The 13,798-nt window shown below is 46.6% G+C and overlaps 1 protein-coding gene across 1 annotated transcript; it reads right to left on the bottom strand.

Annotated features, from left to right (window-relative positions):
- Positions 1-1,708: 1,708 nt before the first annotated feature.
- On the bottom strand, positions 1,709-9,640 carry LOC128460292 (synaptotagmin-14). Its single transcript, XM_053445410.1, has 9 exons — positions 9,558-9,640; positions 6,310-6,377; positions 4,816-5,814; positions 4,457-4,594; positions 3,714-3,967; positions 3,189-3,626; positions 2,819-2,999; positions 2,391-2,447; positions 1,709-2,025 (listed from the first exon to the last, which is right to left on the bottom strand). Exons 3-9 carry the CDS (start codon positions 5,756-5,758, stop codon positions 1,709-1,711), a joined length of 2,328 nt encoding a protein of 775 aa, XP_053301385.1. The 5' UTR covers positions 5,759-5,814; positions 6,310-6,377; positions 9,558-9,640.
- Positions 9,641-13,798: the final 4,158 nt, after the last annotated feature.

Here is a 13,798-nt window from a genome sequence, read left to right as displayed (position 1 = left end):
CAGCAGTAAACCTCTGCAGACTCAAAGTGACATCAGGTCTCCAGTAGCCAGAGGAGCTGCTTCCCCTCCTCGTCTCCCTGTATTCAGCACATGGATTCCCACAAACGTGTCAAAACTTAATGGTTTTAAATGCTGGTTTGTGCACAAATTGAGCTGAGAGCAAAAACACGCCCGAGCCCAAAGTTGTGTTAGAAGCCCCCCCCCCCCTCTCCTCAGTGGCTGTTATTCCCTGTTTTCGGCCAATTGTCTATGTCGCAGGAATGCTACACATCTGGTTTTCATCAAATCCTCAGAAATCATCTCATAATGAATAAAGGGAGAGGACTGAAGGGACGAGGTGCAGCATCTCCAAACTCAGGGGACTGCTGTGAAGTCACAGGGGTGAAGAGAGAGAGGAGTGCATCCTCTGCTTCAGGAGGGGAGAGGGTTTGGATTTTACTGGTGGGTGTGGTGGTGCCATCTTTACAAGTTGGGGGGGGGGGGGGGATTTTCTGACTCATAGCTTTTTATTTGATGCCGACACTTTGCAGATTTCTCACCGTTCTTGCTCGTTTGATTAAGTCTTTTTTTTTTTTGTACTGTTACATCGTCCGTTCACACGTGATGAGCAAATATGATTTCCCCCTTTCGTGTATTTTCATTTTTCCCACTTCACAGCGAGCGCGGGGCTGAGGCTGTCACCGGCGGCTTCATGGGACTAGAGCTCAGGCGGCTTTTTGCATATTCCTCCTCAGCGGGAAGCACCGTGTTTCTACACGAATGAACATGGCTGAGTTGTCAGAAGGCTGGATGGTAAAACAGGCTCAATCTGAATTACACAGGCCAGCAGGCTGCTCCTTGGATACCAGTGGCATCGAGCAGAGCTGCTGCCGCCGTCCAATCCCGTCGGACTCAGCGAGCACGAGACCAGGAGTTCCAGTCGTCTCGTTTAAAGTGGCGTCAGATGCATAGTGTACAGGGTTCATGTTCATTCTGCAGGACCACGCCGAAAAACTAAATCTGTCCTTGTGTCACACACCCCCCCCCAACAACTGGTAAACACTTTGACTGATCATCCAAAAACATAAAAAAAACAAGGGGGGAACACAGATGAATGGATCTTGCATAATGTCATGTGCATGTAAACAAAGCATAGCTGCAGCATGTGGTCTGGGCCTTTAGTAACAGTCGTCTCTCTTTGCCTTCTCCTCTCGTCAATGGCCGCGACTGCTGGAGAGATGTCCGGTGTGCTGGTGGCAGCTGACGTCCAGAGAAGAAGTTTGTTCGTCTCCTGGATCGAGCTCTTTGGTCCAAGTTTCACAGACGGGGGGGGGGGGGGGGAATGTTTTTTGAGGAAAAAGTGTTCTTTTAACATTGTCCTGTAAACAGTGTGATTCATGCAGATTCAGCTGGAGTCAGTGGAAAACGCCGGCTCTCGGTTCGAGTCCTTTTTTTAGTCTGTTCCTGTCGATAAAGAGGCCGGAGCTGGAGGTGACCCCCCCCCCCCCCCCCCCGCAGGTGAAGTCAGGGAGACGGCCTCAGAAGAGAAGAGGCAGATTAAAGGGTGCTCGTCTCTGGCAGTGAAGATAGGAGCCCAAGCCTGTCCTCACACACACACACACACACACAAACACACACACACAGACACACACACACACAGCTCACAAGGTGCCTCCAGCTCGGCGCGTGCAGGGGACGCTGTTGATCTGAGTCTCTGTGAATCCTCGCCCTATGTGTCGGAGAGCGTGTGCCAGTGGCAGACCTGCTGGCCCTCGGCCTCCTTCATCTCGGTCCAGTGGGCCTGCTGCTCCTCGCTGGTGCTGTTGAGGCCCAGGGCCACGCAGCCCAGCCGCTCCCTGGGCTTCATGCTGCTGCGGCGGCAGAACACCGACACCACCAGGGACACCTCGGACAGCTGGAAGAGCGCCACCTGGAACATGAAGGTCTCCTTGTAGGTGGGGTTGGGCTGCCCGCGGCACACCGCCGTCTTGCACTTGGACATCTCCTTGCCCTTGGAGTCCAGCATGGTGAGCTTCACGTAGGTGTCTGAGGAGGAGGAGGAGGAAGAGGGAGCGCGGTGAGAGAGTGCCATCCAGTGGTGGAACATGAGTACTGGGGGAAATGGTTTGGAATGAGGCTTGAAACCCCGGTGATTTCCACAGAGAGGCCACATTACAGAGCTCCCTTTGCCTTTGTAGAACTTTTACATTCAAAATGAAAATAAAATAAAAACTGAATTCATGTGTCTCCTTTAATGTTATGTTATTATAGTCACATTTTAAGGATTAAATACCAGCAGTGTTTCATTCCTTATTTATGCACCAGATAGAATAAATATCGGTCATTTTAGGCAAAAAATTTGATGTATGAATTAGTTTAATATTTTCATCCAAAGATTAAAAGAAACTTACCTCTCATGATATAAAGCTGTCCCCCTACAAAGTGTTTTATACAACAAAACAGACCATCTGTGACACACACACACACACACACACACACACACACACACACACACACACACACACACACACACACACACAAGGTTGGGAAGAAGAAAGAGAGGCAGCAGTCAGATCCAGCAGTTGGAAGATTGTGATCAAGACCAGAAAGTTTCTCTTTCAAAGGAAACTCTGATAAGCAGCAATTGCTTTGGCACTGTGGTTATTTCAAGTTGTCAGGAAACATTTAAATTGAATTGTGCTTCACTTGTTTTTTGTTACTTTGCTGCTTTGCCAGAACATTTCCCATGAAAGTCAAAGTCAGAGACATTACAAAGGAGAATCTCGCTCTGCAGCTCATTCACACTGGCACGGGACCTCTGTTCAGCTTGGGCACTTACTGACGGGCTTATCGGACGCTGTGGTTTTGAAGTGGCTTCCCTGGATGACCTCAGCAGATAACCTTCCTGTGGTAGAGTTGTAGATGAGACCCAGGAGGATCTCGGGCAGGGACGAGTCCTCGGTGGAGCGGTAGGTCATAGCTCCTGCGCTGCGGGACACGCTCACCACGGAGCCGCAACCCTGAGAGACAAAGCACAAGAGTCACCCGTGGTTCAGAGTCGTAACTGAAGAATTTTACTTAAAATCAGGTCACCAGCTTCCATAAAGAACTTTTCGGCCATGTGAGCTGAGCAGATTTTGGACTGGAGGTCAGTTTGCCTGATCAAAACTGCGTACAGTGCGAAATATGAATTCACAAAATGTTCTCACCGCGAGTTCAGAGCCGGGCTCCAGCGTGACAGGAAGAGCGATCTTGCCCTGGAGGTTGAGCTTGGTCAGGTAGAACACCTTCTCTCCCAGGACCTTCTCCTTCTTCATCCGCCTGATGCTGTACAGGCGGAATCGAACGGCGTAGTCCCCCAGCGCCTCCTGTTCCACTCTGGAGAACTTGAACGTTTCGGTGAAGATGGGACAGGGGCCCTTCTGCACGCCGGTCTTGGCCCGCTGCTTCTTGGTCGGCAGCAGCACCAGGTGGACCTGCCACGAGATGTTCCCCGTCTGTTTGAGGGCTGGGATGTCTGTGGCCGCGGTGACGGTGACGGCCAGCCACTGCTCGCTGGAGTCGTACTCGAAGGCGACGTCCAGCGTTCCGTATTTGGCGAGGGGCTCCGGCTCGTAGGCCATGGGGAGCTGGAGACCACAGCCATCCTGGAGGAGGGGGAGGAGTGACTGTGAAGTGATCTGATTGTGTTTCACAAAAAAAAAAAAAAAAAAATTCTGCAGATCTGATCTCACCTCAGGTCCCAGAACCGCTGTGCTGTCACTGGGTATGTCCTCCTCACAGCCCTTGTTGAGGTAGCTCTCCGTGTCCTGGTCCACGCTGGCCTCACTGGAGCCGCGGGGGCTGTCGCAGCGCTGGGGGGGCGACCCCCTCCGGACCCCTCGCTCCGAGCGGGAGGAGGCCCGGGGGGGCGGGCCCTTGTCCTGGTACGGAGGAGGCTGCAGCTCGTTGAGAGACGAATCCTTCTTCACCCTCTGGATGCTGTTGGCTGCTTCATCGTGACACGGAGGGAAACAGAAGAGGTAACGTGATATGGAAGAAGTGTCACTGGAGACATACTGGGATCTGCAGAGTGACTCATTATGTATGCAACATACTGTCAGGGTCACGGTAACATTGTGACAGACACAGGTCATCCATCATCACATGTATTGTGTTCATCACAAACGGGGCATCTTGTGTATTGTTGTACGATTCATAAAATCATCTTTTCTGTGCTAATAAAAGGGGCGGATCCAGGATCTGCTGGTTTTGGACATTTTCCCTGATTTCCTCAGAAAAAATTGTAACAAATAAGGGAACTGGTGAGTGTGTGCACTTAGATTGAATTTAAGGGGACTGTTTTATTGTTGGAGAGTTGAAAATGAACTGTTTACATACTGATCTCTACATCCCCCTCGTTAAATGCCGGGGGGATAAACATTTTAGTCTGCACACTGTTTTCCTATCTGAGTCCAGTTCATGTTCACAGTCTCACCGTGGTCGCTGGAGGCCTCACTGCTGTAGCCTCCCTGCTCGCTGGGCTGTTTGCGTTCGCTGCTCCACGCTGAGGTTGAGTTCTGCTGGGCCGTCGCCTCCGGGCCTCTGTCCTCCTCGCTGTCTGATAGAACTGCCTCTGCACACAGCACACACACGCTCCGGGTCAAACTTTGCATTCATGTCGCAAAACCAGAGAATGTGTGAGGCCTGAGGAGAGAAGGAACCGAGCTACAGAGACTTTCACACAACACTCAGGAAAGATGAAGGATTAAAGCTTCAGATTTCATTTTCACAACAAGGAGGAGAAGAAGAAAATCCAAAGAGTGGTGGTGGAAGAGTAGCGGCACACCCTCTGACCTTGGTTGCCTTTCTTTTTCTTCTTGCTCTTCTTTCCTTTCTCCTTCTTTTTCTCCACATCTGAGGCTTTTCCTGGTTTCTTTGAATCCTCTTTTGCGTCTTTTCCCTTCTTCTTCTTCTTGTCCGACTTTTTCTTCTTTACCTTTGACGGAGGCACAGGAGGTTCAGCCTCTTCCTCATCGTCCCCCTCTCTCTCCACGCCGTTCTCCACCTCTTCCTCCTCTTCTCCCTCCTCCTCTTTTGGCTTTTTCTCTCTCGCCCTGCTTTCAGATCCAGGTGAACGGGGAGCGTCAGCACTCTCCTCCGCCCCCTGCTGAGCAGCTGATTGGTCTTCACCATCACTCATCTTTCTGCCTTGTGCACGACCCTCATCCGTTTTCTCCTCAGCTTCTTCCTCTTCCTCTCCCTCTCGCTCTTCCTCTTTCTTTCTCTGAGCCTCTTTCTCGAGCTGCTTCTCCCTCCTCTCTCTCCTCCTCTGCTCTCTCTTCTCCTGCAGTTCCTTCTCCTCCTTCTTCTTCCTCTCTTCCTCTGCCAACTCAGCTTCCGTCTTTTTAACCCGCCAGCAGCCGTCCCTCCATTCCCACTCCATCTGGCTCTGCGTGTGCTCGGCCTCCGCTGAGTCGCCGGTCTGGTTGTTTCTTGAAGCCGTGCTGCTCGTGTCAGCGTCTCTGCTCATCGGCCACATGCTTTTCCCGCCGCCCTTCCCTTCCTGTGCGCTGGACGTCTGAGCGGCCCCCTGCCCGCCGCCGCTGCCCTCCCCGTCTTCCTCCTCGTGCACCTTCTTGATGACGGTGGTGACCTGCTCGGAGAGCTGGTCGCTGACGGCGTAGGTGGCATCGCTGACGGCGTTGGCCAGGTCGTCCACGCGGCTGGTGACCGAGTCCAAGATGGAGGAGATGTTAACAGACGGGAGGTTCTGCTGGAAGCTCTTGAAGAAGGCCATCTCTCAGCCGGGGATCCTGTCGCCACGCTGAGCGCTAGATCAGCTCATTAGAGGCACTGACACGGACATGTGGTCGTTAGCAGCGTCACACTGTGAGCTCAGACTCACACACACATGCACGTGAATATTGTGAAGATATAAAACATCTCACACAGGGTCTATGACTTCACTATTTTTATTTTTTTTACATTTTTACAACTTTGGAGGACAGTTCTATCGGTTATGATGGTATTTTAATTTCAATATTAAATCCTGATGTACAACTGCAAATGTGAGGTTTGCTTCTTCATGTGGATTCTGTGATAAATAATGTAAATATAATGATGTCTAAAATGGTAACAATGGAAAGGGTCACCTTTAATGAAGTGTTTTCTCTCATGTTCCGTTGTGTGAATAAATCAAATAACTTGAGGGTGATTAAATTAATTGTGGGTTTAAGTTTAGAATTTTGTTTCGGTTACATTTGAGACATCTGAGGGTTTAAAGGACTGAATCTCACCAGTAGTCCCCCTCACGTGTGTGTAGCCGCAGCAGCAGTGTGTGTTAAGTACCTGGCTGTGTGTTGTTATAACCACTGAGCTGTGACAGATCGTCGGGACTCCCCACTGACAGCTTGTTGCTGAGGTAAAGAAAAAACAGAGCCATCAACGCCATGAAGGCTGATATGGAAGACAGGACACCCAGAAGCTCAGGAGAGACTGAGGAGGAGAAGAAGAACAGAAATAAAGAAGGAGGGATGAGGGGCGGGGGAAGGGAAGACGGACAGAAAAAGAGACATTGAACAGAAATTAGACAGAAGACAGAACTTAAGCAATACTGATCATGGAGATATGCAGCTAGTTACGATTTGCAAAGTCAAACACAGAAAAAAATGTCCCCATGGCTGCAAAGAAAAACAAAAAGAGACGGCTTGCAAGATTTTAAAAAAGACTTTTTTGAACAAAAATACCTTTAAGGCCGTAAACAACTCTCCTTTGATTCCATAAATAATTTGGTTTGATGATAAGACGTCTTATTTTGGGATCAAACTCCCTGAATGTTGCCTCGTCAGGGAAGCATTAAGCAACGCGGTGGTTTTTCCACTTCAAAGACACATCAGATAGGATCTACAGCGAACACTGTATGTAGGCCAAGCGTACTGCATGGAGCCACGCAGCCCACCACCACCACCACCACCGCTGCTGCTGCTGCTGCTGATGGGCTATTTATACGACGGCCTCAAAGGGAACGAATCCGACTGAAACTCCGTATGAAGCCGGTGAAAGCGCCCAGGGCCTGAACTTAATGGGCTCCAACACAGACTCACATGCAGAGGAGGGGGCGACGGAGCACGGACGGTGTTTCCAGAGAGTGAACGGCTCCGAGGAAAGGGCAGCTGGGGAAGTAAAGGTCGAGCCACACGAGGGGTCAGAGCTCTCAGTTTTGATTCAGTGGTTTGGCCAATTAAAAATCCTCCATCTGTGTGTTTATGTTTCCTGATATGAAAACTCTGATTTTACAGAATAAACACTGCAGGAAAGATTTACATTTATATTTTTTATATTTACATTATTCATCATCATTTGTCTCATGTTCAGCTTTAAGGCGTCATGTTCGCTCCTTTCTGGGTTGTGATATGTTTGATATGTTTGTTTTCACCGCTCTGTTTGTTTGTTTTTAAGAAAGATTGAAACAATATCCGTTTTTCCCAGGGAGTCATTTATGGATCCTAATAAAAAATCTATGAGCGATTGAAATTTGGTGCAGCTAGATTGCATGTAAGGAGACGATCAGGCCTTGGTGGAGGTATGTATTTATATCTACTTTTAACTTGTGGTGTATTATTGCATTTTTGTAACTTATTACTTTTGCTGCCTGTCTTAACGAGGTTACTGTTGTTTTTGGTGCATTCCTGGTTAAATAAAGGTTGGATAAATAAACAATTACAGCTGAATTGATTAGTCGATAATTTTTCAAGTAAAAATCCCATTTTATAGTTTCTCAAATTAAGTTTTCCCTTTTTTATCTTCCTCTAATGTGATGCTCAGTCGTTCATTATGGGTTTGTGGCTGTTAATTGGACAAAATAAGCTTTTAGAAGACATCCACTTTGGTTTAGAACAAATGGGGAGAGACATTTTCCAAACAGTTAACTGACAAATGAAGAAAACATTCAGCCGACCAATAAATGATAAAATAATCATTGGCTGCAGCTTCTTGAAAAACTTTACTGGTACATTTCAGGTAGACGCCTCTGGTGAAGCAGAAACAGCTCAAACGTTATATTGCAACATGTTGTTTGCAGCAGGTGACAAGAGGAGAGGAAAAAAAACATAGTTTGTCAAACCTCCTCACTACAGACTGAACTTATTATGGACAGACTGGTTTCACCATGGCAACAGGCAGGTCCACTGCAGCCTGTCATCTGAGGCCGCCTGCTGCCGACTGCTGAGATGATCGATGCCTCGTTCCCAAAGAATGAGAAGAGGAAGAGAAACGAGCGAGAGCGAGACGTGGCAGCAGAGGCTTACCTTCTCTAAATGAGCATCCTATTCAAAAACAGCTGCTCCCGAACTAAAAAAGCACCACTGCAACGACATGATCTCAGAGGAGGGAAAAACAAAGCTGTGGTGCTCTGGAATAATCCGACGTTGTAATAAATCCCTCTCACTCAGCGGCCGTCCAGCACTCGCCAGGGTTTACGTATCGGCTCGCCCGCTGCTGACTCTCTGGTCGATTGAGCCGGAACGACCTCTGCAGCCACAGGCGCCTCAGCCTCCCTCAGTCAGGAGTGATCGGCTTACGGCCCCCGGTGCCCCGCAGAGTGATGACACACTTCATACACGGCCCTGCTCCGTAAATGTCGATGACAGCTGAATAATTCAGACACCTGAGGTAACCTGACCCCTGCGCCAACATACGCTGGGAAGTAGAGTGGCAGCGAGTCGGAGAGCTCACCCCGCGATCAGTCATTTTTTATGTAACAGCCGTCATTCTCAGTTAAAAGACGGATGTTTCTAAAAGCGAAGCAGGTTAAAATGGGATTTGTTTTTTCTCCCCTTGCACTTTCTGTGCCTTTCAACTCCCCTCTTTCACCCCCGAGTGTGTGCACGTACAGCTTGTGTGTCTGAAGTGAATCAACAAGAAAATATAACAAGAACAAAACTAAATAAATGTGTTTTCGCAGCGTATGAACTGACACTGAACTGTTTGAAATGAGCCTCAGGAGTGAATCTGTCAGGTATCGACTCCAGAAAGCTGACGAATAAACACGAAAACACAACCGTGATAATTATCTCAGAGGGCATCAACAAAATAAAGCTAATATTTACGACACGTTTCTGGGAACACAAACTACGTGAAAGTTCCTCATTAGGACTTTTAACCTGCATTTTATTTATTCATGTGTTGACTTTTTATTCCAGTTTAGGACCGCTGCATATTTAACTCTGCTGTTGTTGATCGGCTTGTTTAAGAAGGAGGTGGCCAATCTGGAATTGTTGCTTACACATGGAGCTCTGATACGAAAACAAAACCTCCGCGATGAATAAATCATGAACACACAGCTGCCTACTTTTGCTGAAGTGAACTAAAACCTGATATACGCCATGCATAATTCACCCGTAGACATTGTGCTCTCTGGGATCTCTATAGAGAAACTTTGTGGAGCATCAAACTTCAGGGACGATTCACAGGAAACAGGGAGGTTAAGAGCTTTGGGTCAAACGGAGTCGGGCAGGGGGGGGGCGGGGGAAAAAGAAGCAGACATTCATGCTTACTGAGACGCTCGAGTGCAGGGAGGAGGTCTAACGGGGCCTTACCTCTTCTGGCACAGACGAGCTCATGGACACCACAGTTTCGGCCCCCTCCTGGGAGAGAGAGACAGGTGTAAAGTCGGCAGTCAGAGGTTAATATACGATTTCGTGGGCTGGAGAAACATATGCTCAGGCCTCGGGTAAGAGGAGAGAGCAGATGGGCATCATGTCAGCAAACATTAAAACTGATTAGCTGGAACCAACCGGAAAAAAAACACAATTACACGGGTAATTTTGAAAATCAAGCTGACGTAAATTTACCACTACGGCGATGTGTTTGTAGAAATAGATTTTACAACACACGATGGAGGAATGTCATTTCAAAGTTTGACATTTTGGGAAATCGTTTTTTATTGTTTTCTTGCAGTTAGATGAGAAGGCCGATGCCGTGACTGAAAAACATTCAGCCACAAGCTAAGCTAAGCTAACCTGGTTTCAGCTTCATGTTTAAAGCAACTCAACTTTTTCACCTTGAGACAGCAGCTTCTAAATGAGTCTGATGATTCCCTGACCTCATCCCCACTCCGCTCCCTGAACATCTGCTCTTCACTATGTAACTTTGATGAGCGGGTCAGTCTCCTGTGAGATGAGTGGAGCTGACTGAGAGTCACAGTGTAAATCAGTTAAAAAGACTGATGAGTCATTAAGAACCAGCGTTTATCTCCAATACTCTGCGAGGAATCTTTTAAAATATCATGATATCTGAGCAGAGTTTGGTGTATTAATTGTTTTTTTGTCTAAATTAAATCCACCAAAAGATATAACATGGAATTATGTATCATTAAAATGTCCAGAAACGACGAGACTAAGTTATATATTGAGCGCATGGAGCCCAACCGAATGAATTACCACATGTGGCTGCAGGGGGCGCTGTTTCTCAGTAAACGTTTAACAGGGTTGCTTTAACAGGCAGATATAAGTATTTTTTAATCATTGCTAAAAACATCAACAAGAAGTTCCCTGTAATAAAGGTCAACTCAGTGCTAAAGACCAGTGAGTTAATAAATTAAACATGATTTTCTATACTTTCTATAATTTAGGTACGAACACACGCACGGTCTAAACACAGATCTGTTAGTGAATGAGGCCCAACGAGGACGAGTGGATTCACACTTTACTTTACATTACATTTTACTGACATGCTGTTACACGACCTGGTGGTTATACCAGTTTCTTTACCCCCCCCCCCCATGTCTTGGCTTGTCTCTCATAGAATAAGCCCGTCTCCAAAGTGCTGCGTCACCACAGGAGAATGGTCTGAGCTGCTGCACCCAGTGTTTTGCAGTTGGAGAAAGAAAATGCTCTGGTTTGTTTGTATTTTCTTTCACCACTCACATGTCGTGGGCGGGGCTAAGCCCCGGGATGCAGCGACGGTGCACCTGCAAAGTAGAGTTGGGGGGGAAGCTTATTTTAGTAAAATATTTGCGCGTGGGGGAAGTAAAGAAAGACGTATGTGGACTGTGTGATTGCACAATACAAAACTTGCCATTTTCCTCCTTAAGGTCACTAGTTCATATCATAGAAAAAATTATTTTGTAAACAGGAACCTATGTGGTGGTGAATCCTGATCACATGACTTAAAATACACCTACTCTCTTACTTCTAATGTACAAATACTTTAGACATTGACACACTTTTCCAGTTACACGCAGCAAATTTTGCCGTCTCTGAGGTTTCTACGTTTTTTCCGCCTGTTAATAGTTTTTTTTTGGGGGGGGGGGGGCTGTTTTGTCCAGAGAATGTTGCACCTTGTTCCGCCCAATGAGACAAATGGTGATGTTTGAATATGAGCTGTACAAATAGAATGGGATTGACTGATTAAAGTGGAGGGGAAGAGGAGAGCGCTGCATCAGGAGCCCAGTGGCAGGGTTACAGTCAGGGTTATCTATCTCGCTCTGACTCTATGTAGCTGTCTCTCTCTCTCTCTCTCTCTCTCTCTCTCTCTCTCTCTCTCTCTCTCTCTCTCTCTCTATGTCAGGTCTATCTCTCTCTTTACCAGGTCTTTCTGTCTCTCTCTCTCTACATCTCTCTCTCTCTCTATGTCTCTCAGGTCTCTCACTCTCTCTCTGTCTCTCTCTCTATGTCAGGTCTAGCACTCTCTTTATCAGGTCTCTCTCATTCCCTCAATGTCTCTCACTTTCTATCTGGTCTCTCTCTCTCTCTCTCTATCTCTCTCTCTATGTCAGGTCTATCTCTCTCTTTATCAGGTCTCTCTCATTCCCTCAATGTCTCTCACTTTCTATCTGGTCTCTCTCTCTCTCTCTCTCTCTCTCTCTCTCTCTCTCTCTCTCTCTCTATGTCTGGTCTATCTCTCTCTTTATCAGGTCTCTATGTCTCTCTCTCCCTCTCTTTCTCTCAGGTGTCTCACAGCATCAACACTGCTGCACACTTGGCTGCACGTGACACGACGAGCACAGTGACGGGTCACGCGCCTGCTCTTCAATGACTGCGTCTCTTTGACGGTGTCCCGGTCACTTTCAAACCCTGAGGAGACACATGTCCATCAACATGTCCGCCATTGTATGCAGATCCCATCCCCCCCCCCCACCCACCTGAGCTGTTCCCGGGACCATTAGAGCAGAGGCTCAACTGCACGTGCACATTTAGAAAGACAATAACAGCGCAGTGATTTATAACTCAACATGTTACTGTGTGAAATCGATAATAATCTATATTCATCCGCAAAGTTATCTAGTTCTTAAACAGTAGCAGAGCACAGCAGTTGGACACTGTTGTGAATTTATCATGAATCAATCACTACATGAATCAATCACTACACTGCCAAGTGTGTTTTAATCGATTATCCCCCCCCCAGGCGTGATCGGGACAACCGGAGCACCGGGGCTGTGTGTGCTCCTCCTGCCCGCCTCAGCATCCTCTCAGGCGGCTCGTGGCTCTGAGCATCCCTGCATCACCAGCCCCGCGAAGCTAGGTAGCTGCTGTCCCAGCACCGCGCTGCACCACGGACCCATTTATTAACACACAACAACCACCATGATAACAACAACAGACCGGGGAGGGACAGCAGGTCGTTTTCTACACGACGGTCTCTGTCCGTCCCGTTCAAAGTTTCACACGCGTCCCGCAGGACACCACAGTACTCACCGTCTATCGCCATGATGCTTCGTGTCGGACTCTACCAACTGTAAGGGGGGCGAGGGGGGGACGGGGGGGACAGGTTGTGTAAGGGTGCAAAGTAGAAGTTATGTTATGATACAGTATGATACATTATGTTATTTTATGTTACAGTATGATACATTATGTCAAGTTATGATACAGTGTGATACATTATGTTATGTTATGATACAGTATGTTACATCATGTTAATTCATGTTACAGTATGATACATTATGTCAAGTTATGATACAGTGTGATACATTATGTTATTTTATGTTACAGTATGATACATCATGTTATGTTATGATACAGTATGTTACATTATGTTATGTTATGATACAGTATGATACATTATGTTATTTTATGTTACAGTATGATATATTATGTTATGTTATGATACAGTGTGGTACATTAGGTTATGTTACGTTATGATACATTGCTTTGTTATGTAATGTGTTTTTAATGTTATGTTATTTTATTCTACAGTCTGTTATGTTATGTAATGTTGTGTTATATTACACAGGTACCTTATGCAAGCTTATGTTATACTGTTATGTTTTTAATCATATCTTAGGTTACAGTATGTTATGTAACATAACATCTTATTACAGTAAGTTACTATATGTTAGGTTATATTGGTATGTTATGTTACACTATGTATGTAATGTTATGTTACTGTACGTTACAGTATTTTATGTTACAGTGGGTTATATTATCTCTTGTTTTGTTATGTGACACTGTTACATTATTGGTATTTTATGTAATATAATGTTACATAATGTTACGTTATGTTATGTCATACTACATTGTTATGTTATCTTACATTATGTCATGTTACTTAATGTTATTATGGCATGTATCGATATCTGTTGTTATACCTTTCTCAGTTGTAAAAGGAACCACATCAGCCAGCAGGGGGATCCAGATGTTTTGAGGGAATAGATAAACCCAGACTGTTGCATAAAGTATTGTGTTAAATATCATCGAATATGTGAACAGAGCGCAACTTGATGCACTTTTGGAAAGAGGCTCAAACTACACAGCCCGGGGTGTCCACATACTTCTGGCCACATTCAAAACCCGCCCGGGCTGAAGTGATGCCCCTGCGACCGACCTGCTGACGTCACTTA

The sequence above is a fragment of the Pleuronectes platessa genome, chromosome 17 (genome assembly GCF_947347685.1).
Source record: "Pleuronectes platessa chromosome 17, fPlePla1.1, whole genome shotgun sequence".
NCBI lineage: Eukaryota > Metazoa > Chordata > Actinopteri > Pleuronectiformes > Pleuronectidae > Pleuronectes > Pleuronectes platessa.
This window is presented reverse-complemented; position numbering and strand designations above follow the sequence as displayed.